This window comes from Anopheles nili, chromosome 3 (assembly GCF_943737925.1).
Source record: "Anopheles nili chromosome 3, idAnoNiliSN_F5_01, whole genome shotgun sequence".
Classification (NCBI taxonomy): Eukaryota; Metazoa; Arthropoda; class Insecta; order Diptera; family Culicidae; genus Anopheles; species Anopheles nili.
The window spans coordinates 67,139,314-67,166,619 of NC_071292.1; the positions used below are offsets into that span (position 1 = coordinate 67,139,314).

At 44.5% G+C, this 27,306-nt stretch overlaps 1 protein-coding gene across 1 annotated transcript; it reads right to left on the reverse strand.

Moving 5' to 3' along the window:
• Nucleotides 1-12,988: 12,988 nt before the first annotated feature.
• Nucleotides 12,989-26,745, reverse strand: LOC128724858 (uncharacterized). Its single transcript, XM_053818580.1, has 7 exons — nucleotides 26,541-26,745; nucleotides 26,324-26,461; nucleotides 23,043-23,183; nucleotides 20,678-20,828; nucleotides 16,202-16,504; nucleotides 15,189-15,590; nucleotides 12,989-13,853 (listed from the first exon to the last, which is right to left on the reverse strand). Exons 1-7 carry the CDS (start codon nucleotides 26,743-26,745, stop codon nucleotides 12,989-12,991), a joined length of 2,205 nt encoding a protein of 734 aa, XP_053674555.1.
• Nucleotides 26,746-27,306: the final 561 nt, after the last annotated feature.

Genomic DNA, 27,306 nt, shown 5'->3' on the forward strand with positions numbered 1-27,306 from the left:
TTAGAAGCACCCGTGACATGTTGATTCCTTGGCAAAGAATTTAACACTTTTTTGCCTCACACGTCCGTTCCACCGCAAGCGTATGTGTGCGACGGCTCGGATCATTTCTCCCTTCGTGATAGACCTACATTTTCGTGTCCTCAGAACCTCTGAGGCGCATTTGGCGATGTTAAGAACGAGCCCAGCGTGTGGTTCCGCGTAAGACGGTGCTGCTATTAGGTACCTAATTCTCGAACGACGATTCCCATTCCTACCACGGAACACTTTCACTCGTCACGGCCCAACACACACCTACACCTGCGTGCGTTTGCAAGGAAAAAGGGGACAAATGTACCACCCGGTAGAGCGCGACTTCCAGCACTCACTCTCAGGCACTACAAATGGGCTTTAATTAGGCGATACGGCACGCGGAAAAATGTCCCACCATGAGCGTGTACACGCGGAAACGAAATGCCGTTCTGGTGGGCGCACGTGACGCGATTAATTGCGCTGCGGAGGTTCATACTCGTCGGATTCGGGGTGGCTATTGCCTGCTGGGGAGAATTTCCAATTAGCTGTAGCGAAATGTTGCGGAAAACCACCGAAACTTGGCTTTGTTTATACGCGCAATTTACGGCCACCATTCGCAAACCAATGAATGGAAGGTTTTTTCGTGTTGATGGTGTAAAAATAAACTTACCACGGACTATGTTTTGCTGTTGCGATTATTTCTGCCATTCATATTATTATTTTCCGTCATTTTTTACATCAGTGGGTAAAGCGTTATCCCGAGAACAAACTGAACAATGGGTAAAATTCTTGCCTACAATTCGCGCAACATTTCGTACAAGCATTTTCTCGTTTGCCTGAGCAGCGATACGCCAAGTGAAGGCAATTTGGATGATTATTCCACTCAATGTGCATCATGCATTATGCATTTGTTGCTCGATGTTGCTACGGAACTGAGTGCATCAAATTAGCTTAATGCACCTAATGAAATGATCTCCATTTAATATATCACATTCCAATCCAAGGCAAGCGTGAGTAACAGCGCTGTTAGCTGATTACGTACTGTAATTTGCACGTACCGAATTTGGAGGAGAAACAGCGGAAATTTCTCTGTCTATTGCACTGAAGGTAGAATCGATTGAAACAGCTTATTCTGTTAAAAAGCTTAAAAAGCAAGCAGTTTTGTTCAACAAAATGTTGTTAAAAAGCTCTGCAATAAGAACGTAAATTTGAGAATTATATCACTATTGCGCAGCGTTTTATTTCAATTACATTAATCGTTGTAAAGATTACTGCGTAGCTAAGACCATTAGTTCATTCATATGGAAAGGCAAGCAAAATTAAGAAGAAATATTCTACTAGATTTTTGCTGGCGAATTTTGAATGTAAATAAAATAATCATAAATTAACTCTGAAAACCCGGCTAAATAAAACATTTCAACATCCAAAACCCTTTTCTTTTTGAATGTAATAACATTTAGCCATCGGTACAGATGTGAAAAGAAGCCCTTTTACACAAAGGAAAAAGGATGGGAATGGGATGAAACAGGAAATGGCAACAGCTGCTGAAACAGCGCTCATCCATCTGCGGCAAAGTTTTCCTCTCGCTTGTCGATGATTTAGGATATTGTTATGAAAAGAAGGCGAACACGAGATGGATCCACCCATCCGCTGCATGCTAGTTTTGATAGAAATTTTGTTTTGGTTTGTACATTTTTTAAAACCATTACTCCACGCCTCCCACGGAAGCTCCAGTCTGTACAAAACCACTGCAAATCCAATCCCTTTTCAAAGTTTTTCCTTTGCGTGACTTAAACGGCCAAACCAAAACGGGTCGGAAATTGTGTCACCATATGATAGGACGTAATAAATCACCTGCATGCACTGGCTGAGCGGGAGCGTTGATGGTGGCTTTTCAAAAGTGAAAAATAATTGGCCGTAACATGGGCGAGAACATGAAAAATCAAAAGGAATACGAATCATTTCACCGCTACGTTGACGTTCTCGACACCAACCGGTCAGCGGTAGTAGGCCAATCGTAGGACCACAATCGTATTTACGTTGTGATTGAGTTTCCGTTGCAGCAAGTCGAGATTCATCATACTTTTCACTTCCGGTTCAAAATCAAAATAAAAAGAAAATATAACGGTGTGTTTTCGTTGGAATAAAGTTGCTTCTAACTTTATCATGCAAAGGAATAAAATTTCGGTGGTTTAGTACTGACCAGATTTTGAAAAATCACGCCCTCGGTACATTTGTGGTCATGTTACCGCTAATGTGTTAGATCGATAATATTTTTGCTCACTCTTAGCAAACGGATAATGTAATTTCCGCAAGGCAGAAATGCTTCTTTCGGTATCATATCGTTCATCTTTCCGCATCAACCAAATGCCACACCAAAGCCGAAAAGCAGCACGTCCTGCTGCTTTGGGAAGCTTCCGTTTTAATTAAATAACGACAACCTGTTTCCAAAGGAGAAAGTAAGGTCAGCGTGGCCTCCACCAAAAGTCACATGCACCCTGGTCATGCTCCCTCAGATGCTCCGGGAACGATGACGATGATCACCGTACGTTCACCAACGGAACAATTCGGTCAGGACATACCCGCAGCGTGCGCGCCATGTCTCGCCCGGACATAGCGACATAAATTGGTGCTAACAAATGTACACTAGACATTTAACCTATTACGTCGTCGTTGTCGGTCGCGAGTGGCGTAATAGTTTGGCTGTTATTTCCGTCCGTCGGTGCACGATCGAAGGAGGCGAAACTTTGCAAAAAAAGCTCCCGCTGACCCTCGACTAGCACGTCCCTTTCGCCGACGATCGAAGAGGGCTTGGAATATTTTTATTGAAGTTTGTAGCATTTCCGTTTTACCTTGGCCGTGGATTGTTGCCTTTTATCGGTGCTTTCTCGTGTATTTTTAATTCCGGCAACGCTGGGGAATGCATTTTAGGGCGAATGAGTGAGCTGATGCTATTGTGGAACGGAGAATAAAAAAAATGCCGACAAAGTTTTCCCATTGGGAAAAGTTGAAGAATGTAAAACCGAAGCTTTTTTTGGCTCGGCCGAACGCTAAACAGACAAGTTTTCATTTTTTATTGTTGCACTGAAAGCAAATAGATACTAGGTGGGTGAACTTTCCCGTCCGTTGGTGATCGGTGGCAATACAAACAGAATAGTTGTGCTAGCATTTACTTAGTTTCGTTTGCATTGACGAGTGCCTGAATCGATGCAGCTATTTGTGTGTGCCTGGGGATGTTGTGAGGTATATTAAAGCTTGTTACAACATTCTATGCACGCTTTGCAAGCAAGAGAGTATGAAACGGGTTCGAAAGATGATGTAAATTTGGACAAATTTTGTTCTCTTTATAAATTTGCTACACACCTGGGAATGAAAACACATTGAATCAGCATTAAGGCTTTAATTCTGGATTGGGTTCTTTATTTTATCATCGATGTTAAGTCGATTGCAACCTTATCAAACCTCTAGCAGCCAAGGATGCATCGATTACTCAATTTTTCCCGGTTCAACATGCTTGCTTCTGCCACCCCTATTAAAATCCCTTCCAAGAAATACGATCGATGGTGGAATGCTTCGGTTCCCCCAGGCAAAAGGGATTAGATTAGTTTCCAACCGGCTCCACTCGCTCCGTTTCAACCCTCATGTTTGGGTATTTAATTCCCGAACTCAACCTTGCACGTGTAAGGTCGATGGGTTTACGTGAAATCAAACGAAGAGCGAGAGAGAGAGAGAGAGAGAGAGAGAGAGAGAGAGAGACAGAGAGTCTATGGGAGAGGAAAAATGCGCCTAGAACGCCATTTGCCGAAAGATCACGTAAAGGTACACTGCATCACGCTATGGGACTGCACCGCGGCACCGACATTTGCATTCCGGTGTTTGCAAGTGCACGCGCTAAAAATCGATAACCACCAGAAACGTGCCTTTGTTTGCGGGCCATTTTGTCGTCCTTAGCATTAGCCCTTGCACGCTGGATGGAAGTCAGTGCTCGGGGGGTTGCTCGTGAATGACGGTGACGATTGTTGGCGATATTAATCGGAGCTAGGGTTGGGCGTGCTACGCGGAAACACGCATGCTTCCGGTTCGTTGTGCTCGTAGAAGAGGTAGTACAAATGCATCTCGCGTAGGGTGTTATCGCTCACAGCAGGCCTTGACGAGCGTGCATAATGATGTAAAATCGGTTGAAGGCTCGCAAGTGCGGCATTAAATGCGTGGCTGTAATGATTGCGAAAATGTCGGTGCAACTTTCCTACGGCACTTTTCAAGGCTATACTCTTTCGAAGAGAAAGTGAGGACTTTGACGATCACTTAACGCTTTAATGAAATGCTGTGGATAGAAAATTGCAGAGAAGGACATTTTCAAATGACAGTGACATTGAATAATAAAAGTCATGCTATAATTTATGACTTACAACCTTCTAGTTAATATACGGTTGTTATCACATGCTGCCATGGATGGTGTTGAACATAATACATTGAATTAATTTATAATAAATCCGTACCAGCATGCTAATGATTCTGGGAGAATCTATTGAAAACTAGTGAATAATTCAGATGATGGAAAATTGGGTATCTGAAATTATACGTACATTAACGATAATGACGAAACATAATTTTGAGAAGTGAAAAACTGTGTAACTGTAGTTAAGTTCAGAAGAAAATACTTAGATGATAAGCTTGTTCCGTTAAACAACGAATTGTTGCCCGATTATACATGGTTACTTTAAACACTATTCAAATAAGCATTAGAAAAGGAATACCACGAAAGAACATTTACCTAAATAAACAATTCTACAAAAAGTTTCTCTAGCAAAAGTATAGGATCTGCCGGAACATTTATCAACCGTTACCCGGCTTCCCAACATGCCACCGCGTACAGGAAACGATTTTCCTACCGAAACGTTTCCGGCACTTGATTGGAAAGAGGGTCTTTCACCGGTCGCACCTGGTGCGTCGCACCTTCATGGTGGAAACTTTTCTCGGAGTTCGAATCAATTTCGATTTGATACCGGGTCGGCGAGGCGTCAAGTTTACGCTCGGCTGTGTGCAACAGAGTTTATCGATAATTAAACACTTCATAGTTCCGACCAGCTGGTGGGAGCTATTAAAAGTCAATTTTATTTAGAAAGTCATCCCAGTATTGGCGAGAGGCAGAACGATGATAGATGTAGAAGTTTTGAAGTGAATCAAACATCTGCCGACAGGTTCGGTGAGGTAAATGAAGTCTGAAACCACGTAAAAGGATCATCAAGAGCTCATCGAGCTAGCAGAATCGTTCGTGCACTCAAATATCAAAGTGGAGTATCAATCAAAGGAGAATTTGATAATAATGGACAATATGACAAGAGAAGAGCTCATTATTTCAGTGATAATTAATGGAAAAAAATATTGTAAAGTTTTCATGTGCTTTCACATCAAACTTGTTGGTTATGAAAAAAATGAAACTTCAATAAACGATTTGACCGAAATAAAAATTTTAATGATTCTTTTACGAATCGCACAATGATAAATTAATTTTGTCGATCTAACATGTGCCTTAATGGAATTTAAAATGATTTTCCTAGCAAAAGGCAACAGTAAATGTGTGTAAACATAATTGCTCCTCCCACCGCAGAGAACAAAGCACGGTGGCAAAAGTCATAGGGCAGTCGTTTCACCGCTTCGCCTGGCATGATGGCGCTATAAATCATATTTCAGACCATTTTATCGTGCCCTAAGCGTGCGGGGTAGCGCATTTGTATTTTTCTTCCCGTTATCCCTTCGCTCTGCACAACGAAGCGTAACAGTGCGGTATCGAGCGAGTGCTTTGTTCGGGAGTCACTTTAAGGGCCCGTGATCCCGCGTGAGCTTCCAGCACGCTTTTCAACAGCGGTTCCGAAAAGTGTTTTGTTCTCGTTTCATTTTTTTCTCCTCCTAATGGCACCAGCAAATCGGTAGCTGATTGTGAGGCAATCAAGCAGGAAATCACACGCCGAGTGGATTCGCTTGTCATTTTCGTCCCGTTGCTTGCTTTTTTGCGTGCTTCTCGAACGGGACCATGCTGGTTGATTTAATTATCAGCCATTCCTCGCCTCACTTTGTAAGCGGCAATACGCTTGAACTTTGCTCCCCGTTCGCATGAGCCAGTGCTGGTTTGAAGGTTAAATCCGAAGACGCCCCAAGAGAGAAGTTTGTTGCCGCGAGCCAGCATAAATCATGAACGTTTATAGAACGGGTGCCCCTTTTGGATGGGGTGTTTTTTGCCACCCGCCCCACCATTTTACCGAAGTCTATTTCTAGCAATAAAACCATTCCACCCGCACTCCGGTGAGGTTTCATATTAGTTCGTCTGAGGATTTTTTTCTCTCCCCTTCCGTTGTATTTTGTTGCCCCGACCGGTTTGTTGCTTAATCCGGAGGTGACGTTATGTGGCAGGAAATAGAAATAATACTCCTAACCGTTCCCTTCCTTGGGCGCTTCCGAGAGGGAGTTAAAGTTGTGCCGTCATCGAATTTGATGACGACGAACTTGGGGTTTCTTTTTTACATTTTCATTTAGAGGAATTATATTACTCACCTCACTTTGCTAAATGGAACGGCGCTGAGCGTTAAAGGATATTTAGGCAAAGTGGAATAGAAAATTGAATCTTGTAGAGGTGACGGAATAATTATGCTGCTCGAGTTGAAGCATGGAAGTTTTAATACATCTATATATTAACTAGCATAAAAAACATACTACTTGCGTAGTAAATGGACTATAAAAATTGTCTCAGTAAATCTTAAATCTATCTGCATATATTTTGTTTGCAAAGTTTATAAACAATATTTCCAGACCAATATATTTCATAACATCATTTTGGTGCATCATTCTACTTGGCAATTTCAAACACCCAAACGAAAAATCCTTGAGAAGGTCAATGGCGTCGGGTCCACCCACCCATCCATCTACTTCTTTAGTTGACGTGTTGGAATATTTTGAGCATACAAAAAAGCCCAAGTTCAATCTTGTAAAAGTCATGCCCTAACTTCCTGTCACGCAAATGGTGCTATAATAAAGTGACGTATTATAGGCGATGAATTATACGTATGTAAAACTTACCATACATAGCTGCGTTCGGTTTGGAAAACAAGGAACAGTATAATTTACCGCGACAAAATTATCCAGTTGTATTAACACGAATCATTTTTAATGCTTCTATGAATGATGGAAATTTTAGTCCTGAATATTTTTGACAATCATGTGCTACAGTTGAAACGACTTGAAGATTCACCTTGAAAAACAACGCTGAAAAATGGAAGCCGCACGAAGTCAAGGTCCTGTTCTTGCACTACACTTCGGAAAAGAGAAGCACAAAATTAACCACCCTTGAAAATTCTAACAAAGGATGCGCATGGTGTAAAAGTTGGGCACATTTCCTGCGATAAGGATTATTGTCGCAACCCATTGTCACACGGCTCCGAGCGTCTGCTGCAAGCCAACGGTGCAACGGATGCATCGCTCGCTACACCCGGCTTCAGCACGTCGTGGTTTTGCATCGGAATTCTTTTGTGCAGTCGTCACTTCTCGGATCGTTAGCGCGCTTTGCACCGTTCACGTTGGTGTGCGAATCGGGCAAGACAAAAGCACGTTTCCCATTGCAGCCAGGAATGTTTGCCTCTTGTTTTTCTGTTGTCTTAGTGACACATCAGGGTGCAGAGAGTCTGAGATGGCGTGAGGACCGGAACCACACTCGAACGCTCTTGTGCCGAGCAATGACACTGTTCGTGGTTGATTATGTCGCACGGTGCTTTTTTATGATGGTACATGCGATCGTAGCATGGCGGGACGAAGCCTCTAATCATCCAAGTGCTGCCCTTGGTATTACCATCATGGCGATGCTCATATACTGATGGTGGGCTTTTGAGTAAGACATCCGCGCAAGTCGTTGTGGGTGCTTTTATTGACTTGCGTTTAACGAGCAACACGGTGAACGTCGGGCAATCGTGGTACTTTAAAAAGGTAACAACACTTGACTGGCTAACGATGTTGATGCTTTTTTAACAGCTTTTTGAGCATTCTCATACGGTTTATTGGCAGCAGCACTGGGAACGGCAGACGATCATGACTAAAATTATTCTGAAACCACAAAATATGCGTAAATTCTGATCTGTATTCCAAGCGTTCTACGTCACAGTAAAATGTTTATGTTGATCATCGAAGGCAAAGAAACATGTGTTGAAATGTGTTGTCTTCATGGACAATTGAAAAAGAAATTTAGAATATAAAAAGAAAACGTTTCGGTATAGAGATAATATTCCATCCTATTATTTACTCACACATTTACCTTCGATAAGCCAACGAAGCAAATTTTATGAAAAAATTTGAGATTGAACACATGTATGAGCGTAAACAACCAGGCGTCTCCATCGGCTCATAATTATTTTCAGAAATGCAGTTCTTATTTATAGCTCATGATTTAAATTTTCAAAAAAAGTAGTATTCTATGTTGTTATCTATTGTATACTTTGTTTACGTATAAATAGACACGTTTTATAGAGTTTACACGTGATTGAAAATAAATATGAACGAAAACAACCAGGCGTCTCCATCGGATCCTAGCTATTTTCAGACAAGTGGTTTTTTAATCTAGCTCATAATTTATAGTAGCACGAAATATTCTATGTTGGTTTTATATTCTTTTCTATTTTCAACTTTGTTTATGTTTACGGCTCCATCGGAGCATATAATTTTAGAAATGCAAATATTAAGTATAGCTCAAAATTCACTTTTTTTTCAATTACAGCACCTACATAAGCAGGTTTAAGTAAGTAAACAGGCAACCTTTCTCAAGTGGAAAAACACTGGAAACAAAAACAACTCCAAGCAAATTTGTACACCAAAACCACATTTATTTACTGTCTTTCGCATGCGTTAGATATACATCATCCTTCACCTGAGACCGAGATAGCAGTCTCCGTGTTCGTGTGCAAACGCGAAAACATGAACAGTGTTGGGAGTTTATTTATTTGGTTTAACAATCGTACTTTGGCTCCCATCCGTGGCCTCGCGTGCGTGGAAAATTCGTTTTAAATCATTTCGTTCGTCTGTTGAAAAACGGATATAGAAATCGTTACTGACTACAAGAGCTATAAAAAGAATCCCGCACCATTTCGAGCTCTACTACTCATCATCATATTCTTCATAAGGAAACAAACACAAGAGTAACATTGAGTAATATTTAAGGTAAACACAACTTCGTCCAGAGAGGCATCTATTTGCAGGGTTCGAAAAGCAACTATTGACCGGAAATCATAACTGGAAATCTTTCGATACACTCCACTCTGCGTGTACGGTGCAACAATGCATCCTCATCGACACACGCAAACATCACAATGCCGCTCGAAAATCTCGTAACAAACAACATATACTTCAAGCTCTGATTTTTCTACCTCTGCACCGGGGAATTAACTCTACGTTCAAATTTGTTATCTCTAAAGAGTTTTCCCGTGCACGACCCGGTGTTCTTTCGTGTTGCTTCCGTTTTTTGGCACCGCGTGCCTGTAATTCATCCTCAAACAACCATCCGCGCGAATTATGTACCACTTCCGTGGGTGAGGTCGCGTGCAGAGTGCTCTATTTTGTTTCCATGATTGATGTGAGTTAAACCGAGGTTTCGGTGAGCAAGTGTGAAGACATTTCGTGCAGATGTTACTGATCCTAGTTAGTCCTGTGAGGTCGAGTACGTTGGGCAGCATACAACTTCTATCGCATCGATTGCTTATGCCTAGCGAATTAATCACAAGTAAATGTACGTCCCGAATTTATCTACCAACGCCTACTTTGACGGACACTCGCGGCTTGCGTTTAACTTGCTATATTTGTTTCAAGTATTGCACTCTATACCGTGCTGTGCGTTCGCAATTCATCACTATCATTATGAATACCCACCGTTTTTCCTCGGTTCATTGTCCTGCAAGGAAAGGGCGGCCAATGTTAACGTTTTTTTTTTCGTGTGAAAGAATACTAAGAAGGCGTAGTGTGTAAATTCCCACTTTTTTTCGTACGCCTTCCATCACACTCGCTACTTATCGCTATGAACGGCTGTTGAAAAAGTAAACAACACTCACTAAAGCATAACAGAAACAGAAACAAAAAAAAATACAACCACATTTACATTGAGTTTACGGTTCTAAAGTGGGTATTATCAATTCTCCCGCACCGCTTGCCCATCTCTCGACTAGCTCGGAGGCCGCTCATCATGTGACTACTTGCGCCGTTCTAATTTAAGCTTATCCTAAACGAGCCGGTAACTTTAGTCGGGTGCTTTTATTACTTTTTCTGTTTCTTCACCTGCCCGTGAAAACCATGGTTAGTTTCTGCTGCGTTCAATTTGCACGTTTGCGCCCTTGAAACTTTTCGTACCTTTCCGCGGTGAGTCTGTTTGGCTTTGCTCTGAAACAATTTCAATTCCCTCGTTCGCAATATGATTGGCCCGCGTGAAGCGTTACTCTTACGCCAGGATTACCTTCGTTGCCCTTTCTGCAGGAGGCTTCATGTGCTTGCTTCGCCAGTGTTTGTTTCGAGCGTAAACAATCTTTAGATATTGAGTTTATGGCTCCCTGTCTCTCTCTTTCTCTTGTGCGCTTCTCTTGTGCCAATTTTCATCGCTACATAAGTCGACGTTTTTTTCTGAAGGCCCAACATCGCTGCCGTGTGGTGCGTATTGCGAGAAAGACCTGTCTGTACCAATTTCCAGGCGGTTTGGCGCGATCATTTTTACCCAATCGAATCGGTTGCGCTTCGGCTGCTTTGAAGACGAGCTTTTCCGTTCGCTTTGCATATCGGTTTTATACGCATGCGGTGAAGTCGCGCTTTGTTTTCGAGGTACAAGAAGGAGTTTCGTTGCCGGCACGGCTGAGTTGGTCACAACCACAAGAATAGACGCTGCACGTGGTGTGTTTTTGAATCAAGTAATTGACTTTTTCGTGTGCACCTGGAGAAAATTCGAATTGCTTTTTGAGACGACTAACGAAGCCGCATCGTATGTTTCGATCATTGGGGGAATGTGACATCTGAATAATGCTTTATTAGTTTCTCTATTCTTTATTGCTTTGATAAAAAAATTATTTAAAGATTTTTTAAATAATATAATTATTAATAATTAGTTATCAAATAATTTTTTTTATACTGAAGAATTAAAACGAACGACGAAACGTTATATGATGTGAAAACACCCATCAAAAAAAGGTATCATTGAAATTTAATTGCCGAACCACCCCGGCAGATTGCAGCCAGTTACAGTTTCGAATAGTCAAAATGAAACGACTTCAAACAAAGACCAAAACGATGGAGGTTGCTGTGGTTTTTCATCCACCCTTTATCCACTTCGCTGAAATCTCTCGACAAATGGCACTGGGAGGCTTTTCTACTTTCCCTCTCGTATTAACTCGCTATCCAACGGTCAAACCCCACGGCGGTTAGAAAGTTAGTTGTCCGTCCGTTTTTATTCGAAAGCAAAAAGTCTCCGAATGGGTGGAATGTGAGTCCCAAGGGATTGTCATAAAACTTTTCCAACACATCTGAGAGTGCTCAGGGCAAGTGATATCATTGTTTTGGTCATTCTGGTCAAGGAAGGTTGGCAATAAGTTTCAATTTCGTACGATGTCAAAACTGAACCTGTGCTGAACCTTCATGCTGATGTTTAAAGGCGTGTGTACGAATTTGCCAACCAAGCAGAACGGTCTCACGATGCCAGAGTGTGGATAAGACCCAAGTTCGACTCGGACAAAGTGAGTGAAATCCATCCTACGAAGCCGTGCCCGCACGTGGCTTAGCCGCGGTCAGCAATTCATCCGATTCCAGTCGTTTGGGTTGTGGCGAAAAGTCAAGCGAACGTTCCAACTCCCGCAGCATGGTTCCACCCATGATTACTTCGCTTGATGATGGATGATCTGTCGCTCGAAGCGAAACCATCCAGAAATGCTCAACGGTGGCGTCGTCTGCAACCCGCGTCGATGAAACTATGTCAAGCGTATTGCGAGCGATTATGGAAACAAATGGGTTCGTTCGAGATAAGACATGTAACATTTGTGCCACAATGTGCGGGCCATAAACAGTTGACAACAAACTGAACAGATCCGTTTTCGGTTCCTTTTCGGAATCTTAATGTAAAATATTGTTCTAAAACGGTCTAGAGAGATAAACAAATTTGTTTTTTTAACGTATAATACCATCAATAGCAGAACAAGTTTAACCTTAAGTTGACAGTTCTACAGTAGGCCTTGGAAAAAATGCGTCAGGCAATTTGCCAACTAAATGGCTTTAAAAAAAATAAAAAACATTATGTATGTTATAGCAACCAACTTACTCATGTTATAAGTAATTTATACCAATCGAAAAATTATAACAAAGCATGTAATCATTTACAATGTACTTTCTTAAATAAAAACTATTTTAGAAGTTATTTTATTCTGTACATAGCAGCCATTTTCACTTACTTTAAGCTTTAAACGGAATGGAATCTCAAGAGAAACTTTCACAAGCAATTTATTAAGTTTTGTTGCAAGAAAGGAAAAAAAAACAACCGAAGCCAAACGCCCCGATGGGCCAGAAAATAAGTCTCTAGCAGTCATCACAAGGATGATTGAAACTCGAAGCACATCCCATTCCTTGTAATCGAAAAATGCACCAACTGCTTCCCCGACGGCTGCATTCATGTCAGGAAAAGTATGAAAAGACGCCTCCAAGGGCGCTTGTTCTGCCGTCTTACCGTTTGACCCAACTTCGATAGGAAGCTACTGCAGCGCACAATTGCACCCATCGTCCCGGACATCGGCAGGACATCACCCGGTATCGGTAGGGGTAGATTTTTGCGCTGAAGGCGATGAAATGGCACTGGTGCCTGGCTGGTCGGCAACTACTTTTCAACACTTATCGAGCGATTTCACACACATTACGTCCCACGGCTTCCGCTGAGCGTACAGCGAGCAGGTCAACTATTCTGTTCCAGCGGTCAGACAGCCTTTTATTGTGAGTCTTTGTTCTCGTCCTTTCTCGGCCCCAGTGCCAAAGGGGTTTGATCCTTCGGGTAGCTCGCGGCCACCATTTGGTCGCCTTCGGTTGTCGTAACGATGCCGTTCGCTTGCGTCACTTCAGACGATCCAGCATCATTCGCCACTTCCGGAAGCGTATCCTTGCTCGCGCACGATTCCACTACGTTGCTGGCAGGAGCAGGCGATATGTCCGCCACGACGCTAATCACGTTCGATCCCATCTTCCGGTACTCGCCCTCTCCCGAACCGCTAGCCACGTGTCCTTCGTCCTGCGGGCTTGTTGGTGCCGGTGATTTGGAAAAGTTTTTGCTCCGCCGCTCGTGGATGACCTCGATCGAATCGTAATGGTCGTCGTCGGTGGGGTGCGCATGCGGTTGGAAATTAGGATAGCGTTGGCTTCCGGCTGGCCCCGGACCTCCGGCAGCTCCGGCAGCTCCGGAGCTAATGACGTAGATTTGATCGTACTCGTTGCTAAGCTTTTTGCCCGTTACTTTGGGTTTTGGCTTGCGGAAGCTTTTGGTCGAGTTGCTTCGCTGGAGATGCACTTGTCGGCTGGCCGTTTCTTCCGTGCCGGCTGTCTTGGGGGTGAGTACTAGCGAGTCCGGCCGTAAGGGTGGGTTTTCCGTGGCGGGAGGCACCTCCGAAGGGGTGGGTTGTTTTCCGTGGGTGAGTCCTCCGTCGCCGTCAGTAGCGTCCTTTTTATTCTTCGCATCCTCGTCCGCCTGTTCGTACTCGGGTGAACTTTCCTCTTCCGGCACGCACGGCTCAAGGCTCGATTGACAGGACAGATTGCGCTGACTGATCGCCGCTGGTTCCGAGCAGATGGACAGCTGGCTCCTGGGAAGTGGAAAGCAGAAACCAGGACACAGAAAAAAGAGGTAAATGTAAAATTGAAAAAAAAGGCTGTAAGGTAGCAAAATCATTCCTTTGCTATTTTAGCCAAAAAAGAACCTACCCCTTTCGGGTAGAACAGGGGTGTAATAATAATTCGGTCATTAGCATCGTTGCGTGACGGAACGGAATTTGGCGTGCCGTTGTCGTGGAGAGAAGCACAACAAAAAAGGCGAACTAGGCGAAGGGCCACTTTATCTAACGCCATCGAATGGCCCGAGGGAATTATGTACCTGACACGCGCCAATCCTGTTGCGTCGTGGCATTTATTTATTTTCCGTCCGACACCACCTCACGCAATGCGCGAGTCATCCGTAGCCATTCGCGCGTTACCATGGTGACGAAGGGCTTATTGTTGTTTCCTTTACGCCCACCACCACCCAACTAGTGGGTGGGTCAAATCTAGCGGTGATTGTTTCTCTCCCTTTCCACCGTAATCGGGGATGTTGAAAAGCGAAAAGAAAAATGCGAATGTCCTTAGTGCCCAAACAGCCACGCATTCCTGGGATCCGCCGACAAACCGCACACGGGTCAGTCAACTGTGGAACTCGATTTGAGTTTTTCGTTTCGTTTTTCCTCTTACCAGCAATCCACCTCCGCACGCTCGGGTGAAAGGCATGGAAACAAGGACCAAAACAGCGGCTGGAAAATGCCCACGTCCCAACGGCGCGGGTGGGCCCCAAAAATGGCCGCTCGAAATCGATACGCTGATGGGAAAAAATGAACACCACAGCCCTGGAGACATTGAACTTTGCCGGTCGGGTGGAGTGGGACAGAAGGGACGAGATGGATGCAAGTGGCGGAACGGAATTAGAAACTTTTTTGTTTTTCGAGAACAAAGGCCTGACGCTGCTCGGGTGTGGATGGGAACGGACGGCCAATTTTTGGGCATTAATTTGAATAATCGCGGGACCGCTCAACAGATGGCGAAGAGCTCGAATGTGGCTACTTTGATGGTTTCTACCGATGACCTATGATTACGGTCGCGCTTCTTTGTCGTTTTGCGCGCCGTTAATGTGGTGTGGGTGAGGAAAATCTTTCCTGTTTTACTTCGTCCAGCTTTGATGCAAAAAAAAAGATTCCAGTAATGTGATTTGTTGCCCGTTGTTGAGTGTCGTTAATTTTAAAGCTTTTCAACGGAAATAATTGGATAACATATTTCAAAATTCTAGTGATAAATTCTTTCTTTTGAGTTTCGAAACATTGAAACATTTTAACAATATAAATGAATTCAACCCCACGAATCGTGCTAGAAAGCTCCGAAAACCAACATCCACCTACCTGCACTCTTTCTCAACCGACGGCGTTGAAATCGGACCGAATGCCTTCCGTGGGGGCGTCAAACCAAGCAACAGCGACCGGTCTGGGCTGTTTATCTCGATCGTCGAAGCGGCTCCACGCGAATCGACACTTGGCGTCTTGGAGATTGTGGAGGCACGCCGACTGCTTCGGTTCAACTTCGAGGACACCGATGTGTTCGAAATGGTGGAGGCGCGCCGGCTGACGCGACCGTGCTTGGGGCTACCGACCGATTCGTCCTTTTCGATCTTGGTCTGACGCGACAGGACGTGCCGGCGGGCCGTATCCGAGCGCTTGTTGCGATCTCGCAGACGGTGCACAGGCACGATCTCGCCTCCATAGCCGTACTGGACTGACCCATGCGAACCAGCCTGATTGAGGGTCCTTTTTTGGGGGGAAGAGAATGAGAGAGTTACAAACTAAAAAAAGAAAACATGCCCACACAATAAGGAAACGGTGAATAAACATGGACGGTTTGATCGTAATTTCTAAGCGGTGGGTCAGCAGTTCTGCGCTAGTTCGCAACTCGACCGAAGAGAAATTACACCATTTGGATGTGGAAACAGGTTTTTGTTGTGTGGCTTTTCTTTAGATGATGGATCGCAGTTTATAGTTGTTTGAACAGAGGGAGCATTTAGGCAGTGAACGTAGATGCGAAATAGGGTTGAATTGTAGTGACATATTTATGCACATTTCATTGGTCAAATCAAGAGAAATAAATCTTATGTTCGGAAGCTATTTAAGCTATTTAAGTTTAACTTTACCGATATGTTTTTATTGTATTCTAGCTACGAGTTGATTTTATTGATGTTTCATTTGTGGAATCAAGCTGCTGACACGCTACTGATAAAATATTGATGATAATCTATTTGCGTCTAAGAACTATTCCAATAAAGTGTCTTAAAATGTTCCACGATCCATCAAGTTCTTACATTTCTTCGCTTCAACAAACGACTTTACGCTTCTTTCGGCGGGTTTCTCATCCTTCAACTCACCTGGCCAGCGGTTCCGGTTCGTCCACCGACAAAGCGTGCCTGTGGAACTGAAGCATCCCGGGATGCAGGAGTCCTCCGCTTCCGACGGCTTCCCTCGTTGACCGTTGCACCATGCTGCTTACCCTCGAGCCTCGGTGGTGCCGATGGCTAGTTGGACCCTCTGAACGGACGTTGGCTGGTGAACCGGATGCCATCGCGGGCACGTTCAGCTTCTCGGCGTACAAATTGGGCACCGAACCGCTCCGGGACACCCGCCGACTTTGGCCCGCGCTCGGTCGTCGGTGAGGTGACGATTTGGGTGTCCTTCAAGGCGAGGTAGAAGAAAAAGAAGCGAGAGATAGTGGTGGCGTAAGAGATCATAAAACATCAGAAGCACCCCGCAGGTTTTGAAACGGAGCTTAGAAGCTCGGTCCATCAAGGCGACTCAAGCGGATGAGATATCCTTAGCTGGTGGCTTCTTAACCCGCATCTCGCGAGCTTTCGTCCTTATTGAGCCGCTGGTGATGATGGGACGCTGGAGCTCGAGTGTTGTATGATAAATCGTTCCACTGGCCTTGTGTTTTCGTCTTTTTGTACCTATCTTTTGCAATGACGGTTATGGGAGCCGTAAAGAAATAGTATCCTCGTGGCCAGGAATGGCGCATTTTGTTACCGCTTTCACCGCATTATCATTATTGCTATGATTAGCTGACATAATTCACGATGATTAATCGACAGCTGCCGAGGAAGCTGTTCTATTTGCAGCCAAATATGCTAGTTTGCGCGTCTTCAATAATAAATCAGTCTGTTGTGCGAGCATCCGTCCAGCGTGTTTGAGCCGGAAAGGCATTGCAAATAAATCTACATTCTTTACGAGCTTAAAAGTAATTTTTGGGAGCACTTGCAAAATAATCAACCAGCTATTATATTCAGACAGGTACAGTTCTGCACACTGCCAAAAGGTATTCATCATCATCAACATAATGTTAGTGGAATAAATCAAAGTAATGCTCCTTTCTGCGTTAAAAAAAACAAACTCCAGCTCCTGCAACATTTTCTGTGAAACATTCACACATGAAACATTGAGTGAGATGTACAATGTTTCGTGGTAATCTTCTTGAAGATCTGATTCCACCGGCAGGCGTGTTCCACAAAAACATTGTGCTAGTAGTGCTTCAGGTTGTTCTCGTGATAACATTCGCAAATAATGCAATCAAATTTTACCTCTCAATTGGCTTTTCCCAACAGAATCATGCATGATGTCATATGCCCAGCATCGTACGGAACTGGCATGTTTTTTTTGCCACACTGGTGGTGTTGTTTAATTGATGTCGAAAGTAAAACAATGCTTCCGGGAGCGACGAGTTGTTGATTGAGGCAATATGAAATCCCACTGCTGCAGAATGTTCATGAAAAATGGAGGTAAACACGCTTGACCGAGCTGTGAAGGGTCGAAACCATCCTCACGAAACGATGTACATCTCAGCCGAGCAGAATGCTGTTTGTTGCTCGATAATAAATGTGACGTTCTGCAATTCATGCTCCACTACTGCACTGGGTGGCACGAGATGGAATGTAAGTCGTAAGGAAAATTTAATCAACACCAAATGCGGTTGGAAGTGTCGTCAAACGGTGCTAGGAAATCCTCGCCACCGAATGCGTTGGTATTGTGCTATTTAATGTAACAATGTTGCCCGAGGAGATTTGCTCCAAATGGTACATAAATTGTTGTGTTTTAGTGTTACTTTACGAGTTTATGGTGGGACAATTTCCCAACTATCAAAGACGATTGTGTGTTGTAAAAATGATTGCGTTTACAAATAAAGCATAGTATCCTTTGGATTGTCCTTCAAATTACGATTACGGGTTATTGCTTGTGTAAAACCCGCGCAAGCACACGATAAACGCTCCATGAAAGCGTCATCCAAGCGCATGAAAACCGTATAAACGATGAAATACCAGTATTTCACTTTCCAAACTCCCCTCGTTCAAGAGCTCTTTGGCTAAGGCGTGGTACGGTGCAAAGTTTTGCCTTCCCGGGCAGATTAAATTATCCTTTCAACGGTATGTCGACAAAGGAAAAACGTACCGCACCTTCCCAGTAACCCGATTTCATTGTCGTCTGACGGCAGGAAAAGCCAAGAAAGGTGCCCAGAAACACGGTACAATTACACCCAGTTGGAGTCGGCCGCCGTAGCCGTTGCACAAATTACATAGCGTGGCATCGATGGCACCGGCACGCTGTCCGGTTGTTGTGTTCCGTGGTCAGCCGGTCAAAGCGATCCCCCACCATCGCAAATTCTTCGCCCATTCGCTTATGGTACGCGGAAAATGGAACACCCGGGTCGCTTTTCCGACCCGAGTGTGAATCGAGAGCCGGTAAGCTTAGCTGAACTTAACGCGAAATGTTGTGATTTCTTGTCATTTGTACAAGCTAGACCGTCCGATTTGGACGATACGGCCACTTCCGTGCCCGACCACGTGGGGTCCTTTTTGAGCTCGCCCGTTCGGTTGGTTGGGAAATCGTATAACAAATGATTTTCATGCTCGCACGCCATATCGAGGGCTTTCGTCTTCCCTTGTGTGGAAAAGAGCGCGAAAAACTAGGGCACACGACTGTATATCCCGCTGATAATGCACCCCGATAAGGCGCTGGTGTTGATGGCCGTTGGCGATTAGATTTGGGGTTTTCATCTGTCTCCGATGGTCCGTGAAAGTAGCGCTGCGACAGTCGTCAACGAAATAGGATTTTGCTTCCCCGTGTGCAAGCGTGGGGTGGCTTTTGGGTGAGAAAATCCAACCGTATTGCGTCACTATTCGTTTGGTTTTTGAAATATATCAGCGCTTCGTATTGATTTTGGTCTGATCCTCTCAAACAGGCATGCCGTTTGCTGGACGAAAAGAAAAGATCCGAACCTGCAAAGGCAGCCGAAGACCTGAACGCGAAAACATTCCTTTTAACGGTCGTCCATACCATCGACCCCAATCTACGGCTGGTATTTGCGTACCGAGAACGGTTCCATGGCATCGGCTATCAGGTTACCAACGGTCCCGGACCCGTCGTGTTCTGGGAGAAAAACTTGCATCAATCCACCTGCCCGGTCCGGATGAAAGAAGTATCGATTTGCTTCCAAAAATAGCCCCTCCCAATCTTGCAAGATGAGGCAAACATATCTTGCGTGCGGCTGGCGTGGCTCATCGATATGAACGGTAATTCAATGGTACAGTCCGATCGTAAACGATATTACAGCCCAAGGGTGAGTGGTTTCATCTGCCGCCTGGCAGCCTGTTTTACCCAGCGACCATTTCGGGATAAAAGTATTAGCATGGCAAGCAATCCATTAGTATTGACTGTCGGATATGAAAATACTCCAGCGAAGGCATGGAAAGGACGATATTTGATCCTTTCTGGGAAACCCTGGGATATTTCAATACTCTAGTTTCCAATTGACGAGCAAAGAAAGCGACCCCTCATAAGGCTCATATTCACAGCGAACAATTTGATTCTTCTTTGACAAGATCTAACGAATATTAAGTCGAGAAGACGTTGAAAATAGAAAATGCAGTCCAACTTCTTCTCGTTCGCTTTCGCATGGAAATTGATTGAAAGAGAAAAAAAAATAACGAAAATTCCAATATTTGTGAGCAATATTCATTCGTTCACCGAGCCTCTATGCAAGCTATCGTTATATGTGAATTCACCTTGATATATTTTCTTCCGATTCACGCACAAACTCACGTTATCGCCCAACACCTTCTTGAGGTGCAGTGCTAGTGCAGTTATTTCCCGATTTGTGTGAGCTACTTGACACCGGGGATGGCAAGCTTTCTCGCTGCAACGGCATTCGCCTGCTTGGATATTATGCGCATCTTATTCGCATACATTTTCAGTGGAGTGGAGTCTGGCTTTTGGCGAAGTAGGCGTAAGGAATGCCGGTTAGGATGTAGCTTCAGGTGAAAGCATCCGTTTGCAGCACGATTTGATGGTGGCATGAAAGGACGATATTGCACAGGACTTATGAAATTCGCCAGCAAGTTACGCTGGCAGAATGCGCGATAGTAAAATTGGCTTTTTAACACTGGGTACGTTTGGATTGAACACACAATTACATTATTACCCTATGTTGAAGTATCTTACCAAACGTAGATACTAGCTTTTTTATAAGCAGTGATTTAAGGTCAGTTCTTTCTGTAAGGGTACTACATATTTCAAGTTACTTTAAAATGAAACCTGGCGCTCAAACAGCGACTCTGTGGCAATATTTCATAGTGTGACCTCTTAACAGCACTCTTTCGTGCCGATTACCTAGATTTTGAACCGTAAACTTGAAGAAATCGAAAAATGTACACCCTCTTCGCAAATACGCTTCACTTCACTTCGGCACGAGACGAAACACTCTCTCCTTGCTCGCCCATGATGTAGCATCCTTGAGCAAGTACAAAAAAAGAACCCAAACACTCTTATCGGTTCGCACAGCGTAACGTCCACCAACATACCCTAAGGCTTTGGAGAAGTGCACGAGGGCTGCTGTGAGTGCTTTTCGGTCCGGGACCTGCTCGGTCGCGGGCGAAGTTCGAAAGACGCCCAAGTGCTGCTCCCAGCGGGCGGTCTGCGATCCCACGATGGCCGTTGGACCGTTCGAGACACCTGAAATGGAAGGTAGAAAAGAAAAATGAGCGATGGCATTGGCAGACCTGCGAGCAGCTACTTAGAGAAGATGGTATATTTTATTTTTTTGAGGGCGATGTGCTACGAGACGCAAACCTCTAACAGCTGTATGTTAACATCAACCAATGCCCTGCTATAAGTCCCTGTGAAAAGCCACATCTTTGCAAGCCAACTTCTGAAAGTGCTTCTCTATTTCTGTAACCCGTAGAGCTCTCCATAAAGGACGATGTTTAATATTCAAACAAAACTAGCTCAATCTCCGAATCAGTTCTATTTGCTCCCGTGAAACCGTTTAGCACAAAATAATAACAATAATGCATAATCTTTCGCTTTCGCACCCTCAAAAATGAAAAAGTTTCATAACAAGTTGACAGAAAGTCTCCACACACAACGTGGGAGCTGCAAATTGATGCTAGAAGTCGTCCTTCGGGGTACTTCCACCACGAAGCCCCAAAAGTCGGCTGCACTTGACAAAAGTTGTATCCGACAAACTTTAACCACCATCGAAACGGCGTTCTTGAGTCTAGAACGGCACTCTTATCGTCCAGTCCACCCTCTCGCTGGGTGGCATCTTGTAATCCGCCGATGCAACAGACCGTAGTGTGCGCTTTTCCATGCCGACGTGGGAATAGTGCAAACACTTCTCACACGCGCCCGTAACGATGGTCCTTTATCTCGTTTTGCCCGAGCTGCGGGTTGCCGGTGGGCAGAAGTTTTGGGGTCTCCTCCTGCGGGCATAAAGTAAGCCACAAACAAGCAAACTTTAATTGCGGAAGGACGCGTGTAGCCGCGGCAAAAGTTGTTGTGGTGCGAAAATGAGGCAGGCACGGCACTTGTCCCAACGGGGAGCCAAACGACGGGTGACATTTAGCGATGGAGCTGATGGGTTTTGTTTTATTACCGAAGATAACGCCAGAACCACATCCTGCGCATATGCAGTTGAAAGTAGAAGATGAGCAGTTGTTGTTGAGCAGTTGAAATGAAGGCAGTTATTTGCATATTTTTTGGACAAGGCTGTAATTACTTTAACTTAAACTGTTGATGAATAATTTAGTTTTTGTAACACTAGGACTGGAGGCAAAAACTAAATGTCTAGAGTTTTTACTCTTATAAGCTTTTCATGTAAACTATTTTTATAATTTGAACACTCTTCTAATTGTCAATTTATTTCGAGTATTTTTAAAGTATTTTAGTCATCCGAGTCAGCCCGGGATAAGGCTATCAGCGGCTGTTGGGAGGAAATGCCTTTCAGCTTACAAAAAATTATTCAAATCTAAATACGGCCGGGCCGTTTTTAAATAAATAACAACAATAACAATAAAGTATTTTAGTCGAGCTTTTGGGAAAAGCTTCGAAATTATAGCATACACTTTGAACAACTCTTGATTTATGCGCTGCCTCCCATAACATACAATCAACACGTAAAGGTCGAACATACTCCAAAACGATCTAACTAACTAGTTTCGTTACACCTTCCTGATTTTGTTCAACTTGCCTCTTCTTTCTCGATGGCTTAATTTTGCGTTCGCCTTCTAGCACAAACCCATCGCACACGAGGACATCTCTTTCATGGACGTTCGTAGCGTGTTTGCACCGTTATGGTGTATTTTCCTTCCGGCTGGATGTCCAGCACCAGTAATACGTGCCTCTTGTGGTGGAATATTGCAACCGTCTTTTGTTTGCCCATTTCCGTGCCGTTGTCGTAACTTTCGACGTCACGGAATGTCCTGCGGCAACAGAAAGAAAATCACAATATTCCACGTGTTTGTCAAGCGAGATGCTGCTCTTCCTGGTTTTCAACTTTTTTAGGTTCACCTGTCCTTTTCTTGGAACGTTATTTTAGTGCGAAAATTGATTACAAAATTTATCTAAACCTTACTGGTGTTCCCTAAGTCAGGACACGAATCTCTCACTCGAAACGGACCCTCATTTATCTGCTCGGACCGGTGTCTATCAAAATACGTAAGACGGGATTTTTTCAAAAAGGACCTTTCTTGTACCCCCTTCGCGAGAGAACGCCGACAACTCTCAACGGGTGAACCTTATCACTGACGTTTGATTTGTGTTTCTTAGACCCTTTTCAGGATGACGGTGAATGGGCCCAATGACAGATAGATGGCTTGGTTTTTCATCATAACCGCACCACATTTTAGACGATAGATTTTCCCAAGAAACAGTCCAAGTTCGACTTACCCGTGGATCGTCGGGAGTTATTGTTGCGGCTGGCATTTCGAGCTGATCCTTGAGCGTTCACTTTAAACCGAGCCGGTACCACCTTAGCTGCCGAATCTCGCGCCTCAAACGTCATCACACACGAGGCCACCACGATGAAACCTGCCGAGAGAAACCGGAAGAACAAAAACGGTTGAACGGTCGAAATAGGCAAACAGAAATGGTGAGCTTTTGCTTGGAGTTTTTGAAAAGCAAAACCTCAAATTTCTCGAGGAATGTGCCTCGATGTGCAACCACCTGATTGCGTTTAACAAACGATAAACCCTTGCCTATCTTTTCGAAGGTCGCTGGCATTCACCACGAGACAAGATGGCGGGACTAGATCCAGGGAATTCCATTTCCAGCTCCCGTTCACAACGATGCCACATTAACATTTCAATTTTGCTCAAATGTCAGACACATCTTTTCCATTTGTCAGACAGTATTTTCTTTTCGTTTACCGTAAAACTGTTTTGTTGCTCACGCCCGGTTCTGGAACGTTGGTGGGTGTTTCGTTTATTTTGTTCTCTTTTGCGAGGTCACGGTCGTTCTGCTGTCTTTTTTTGTTGTTGTCAGCCTGTGGCGTTGGAAGTTTTCGGAAAAGAACAACCGTGAAATACGCGCACGATGATGCTACCACGCGACAGAAAGGATTCTCGTTTGCAGCAAGGAAATAAAGGGCATGTAAAACCATTCAGTGCGTTTGTGGATTGGGAGCACGAATGTTACATGTGAAATGACAAACCGAATCACCGAGTCGCGAAATGAACGTACAATTAGCAAACGCAACGGATCGTGTGGGGATGCACCGTCTTCTTTTCAGCTTTGAAACACGCGGGCCGTTGGTACAATCCGGTTGGGAGAGCATTTTCACCACACATCAGCATGTACACAAGAGTTTAAAACGACTGAACTGAACTAAGACTGAACTAAGCTTTAAAGCGCATAAAGTTAGTTGACATTTTCTTACGTAACGTAGGTTTATCTTTAATGACATAATTTATTTTTTGATTTGTTAAATGATTAAAGTATTATTTTATGTATTTTTCTTTCTTGCGTACTTGATAAAGGTTTACAAATTGTAGTAAATATACATTTCATACCATCCAAAACACTCCATAGTATCATAATTTTATCTCGCAAAATCCTTATTAGCTTCGTGAACATGAACAAATTGCCCAAAACGTGCCAGCAGGACGTCAACCAATATCCATAATTTAGATATCATGCACATCGTTGCTTGCGTTCGTCAAAACATCTCGCAAAACCACCGCAACCGACCTTCACGATTACGATTATGATCGTCCGGCATTTGTATTGGCGAGGAAATTTGTCCTGCATAGATTGGCGGCTGCGGATGACGAGTGGAACCAATTTGCATACGCCCGTGTCACACAGGATATTTTCACGCTCGACCCAAATGGGACCCTGGGAGGTAGCCACATTCCGGCTTCGTTAAACAGTGTGCACTGTGGGTGTGTGTGTGTATGAGCGCCTGCTATCACATTCCTCTTGAATCTCGTCACACAAAGGACGTCCGCTTTCAATTCGGATGTATTATTTTCCATTCAATGCCGTACGCTGCATGTTTCTTTCCGACAAACGGAGAGCTTTTTCGGGGATCTGTTTTTTGCTGTTGTTGTTCGTTCGTCGGTAGACGTAGACGACGTCCTCGCTGGCGGGCATGTGCGCCCCGTGGCGACATCGAGCTCGATGAAGCAGGAGTTTTCATGGTTTTTATGCCCTTTTTTCTCGCCGTCGCACGATGCTTTTCAGTTTGCTGGATTTGCTTAGTATCGCTCCGTTTGTTCAAGCTCGGAAAAGTACGTACGATCGAGACGAGGAAGGTATTTCTTTTGTGTAAGCCATGTTTGCCGTCGTATTGAAGATGTTGGGAGGCAACATTACGATGGAAAGCTATCACCGATGATATGTTAGAATTAGGGTGGTTTTGATATTTTTATTCATTTTTCAATTACGCTTCCTAATTGACTATCATTATGAATCGCTACAGAGGCAATTTGTATACATAATTGAAACAGCTAATCAGTTTTGGGAGTAGCCTGTGAGGAAAGCTTACGAATCATATCCTTAAAATGTAAAGCATTTAGAGCAGGAGATGTTGGCACTAAGTGAAGCATTAATGCATATTAAAGAATGCAAAAAAATCGATGCATACTATGCATTATCAATTATTTCAAAATAAACTAATTTGATATTAAACAACGAAAGCTCCAACAACACGCGGCAATTTCCATCAAGGTCCTAAAAGCTCCGACACAGTACAAAGCTGCTCTCAATAATCTGTTCAATGATTGTTCTAATAGCACCGCCAGTACAACGAAAGACATTACACCAATTGCCGGTCACGGTTTTAGGTCCTCTGCAATGCGCCGAACATCTTAATGCAGCCCGTCAAAGCGCTCCACAACGTCTAGCTCAGCAACGTAACGGCGACGAGCGGTGAATCGCTTCACAGTCTGAAGGACCGCAGCTTCCTCAACATCCTCGTCGCGTACGTTTTGCTTTGTTAAACCTACCGAGCGGAACTTCTCGTGCCCTTCCAAACGGTGCCGCATGGCGCAAGGATGCGATCCTTCTCCATGTAAAGCTCATCAACACGGTTCTGTTTTGGAGTTCGTGGCACCACGAAAGCACGAAGCATGGTCGGTCCGCGCGGTTCGCACTTCATTAAACATGAATAATTCTTTCCGTTCCACTGGCGCTTCTGAAACCGCTCTCCGGCGCCGAAATTGTTATTATGTTTCAGCTCGGTCGGTTGAGGGAGTGAAGTTGAATAATATTTTCTTTTCCGCTGGCGCTGGCCCAACATAAACCATTCCGAGGCAGAGAGCTGTTGATTTACATGTAAATATTGATACTGATGCAACCCCACATTACGTGTGTGTGTGTCTGCGAGTGCATACGCACCACCCAACACGTACTAAATCAAATAAAGCAAATTGTAAACTAATGCTGATTGATGTTGCCAAAGCAGCTCTCGGATCTCCTTCAACGCCCTCCAACGCCAAATATACGCGTGTTCCTCTTTCTGTCCCTTCGTTCAATCTCCCGTGAAATTGAGTGCTAAATTTTTGGCCAATTTTCTCCTGACCCTTGCGCGGGAAATTAGAAAATACATCCGCGCGAAACCAGGTTGGACCAACGACTCATTATCCTATGTAAATATACGCACACTCGGGGTCAAAATCCTGCACGATGGTGCAAGGAAAATAAAAGTGGCACCTCACGCTGGTACTTACCTCCCACGCCCATGATGATCGGACCGACGTACGACAGATTGTTCAGGTGCAACCCGCGGTGTTCGTTTTTGACGCGTATCGACGACGAGCTGTTGCTCCGCACGTCCGACAGCGAAGGAAAGTTGTTGGCGTAGTATCCTGCCATCGCAAGGAGAAAGAACCATCAGGAAAGGCAATCAGGAACCCAACGCCAACGAGAGCGACTCGGGAAACTTACCGACGGTGGCCATTCCACCCCCAACGAACATCAGCACCATGCCAAGGACGAGAGCACGGCAGGCATGCCACAGGCAACGGGACGTCATTTTGCCACGCACCACCTGCACATTCCAGGTCGCACCCGACGCCGGATGGGCCCGCCGGAGCGGCCCAAGCGACGCTTTCCGGCGGCTCTGCCATTGCGAACCGCCCCGAGCGTGCATAGCACGGTCTCAAGTCTGAAGCCTTACCACCCAGTCCGGAACCCCTGTCCGGCCCAGTCCGGCCCGGTTCGGGCGCGCGCTGTCATTCACCGGCCAGTGGGGTGGGTTTTTCCTTCGCGTCGGGTGGCGAGTGAGCGGGATATGATTTATCGCCGCCGTGGGGCTATGGACAAGAGAGAGAGAAAGAGAAAGAGAGAGAACGAGAGAGAGTGAGATCATTAGCGGAGTCGGAGCGGAAGATGGCCTGATGTGCGGCAGATTCGTGGCTGGCGTGTGGAGCGGAATAATAATGTTACGCGTCCTGATGAAATGGTGTGTGATGGTTGGGGAAAAGAAAAGTTTGACGCGCCAGGATACGCGGGAGCAGATGCTGATACGGGAAACTTTAAAAAATATCCTCTTAAGGAGCTTAGCAGGAAGCGATCCCTGGAAGGGATGTGAGTGTGTGTGTGATATTTTGTGCAAAGACAAAAGAAGGCAAAAAATAAGTAAAGTTTAATGCGAAAAAATAGCGCTTTGATGTGGTTAAAGAGCGAAGATTCTGTAAACTGCAACAAGGCG

Bases quoted from the DNA above. Each gene is read 5' to 3' on its own strand.
- LOC128724858 (XM_053818580.1), bottom strand. From the start codon at position 26,745: ATGCACGCTCGGGGCGGTTCGCAATGGCAGAGCCGCCGGAAAGCGTCG. The intron at 23,184-26,323 runs GTAAGTACCAGC...TTCTCTCGGCAG, and splicing joins GATCATCATGGGCGTGGGAG to GTTTCATCGTGGTGGCCTCG. The intron at 20,829-23,042 runs GTAAGTCGAACT...CTTCCATTTCAG, and splicing joins TAACTCCCGACGATCCACGG to GTGTCTCGAACGGTCCAACG.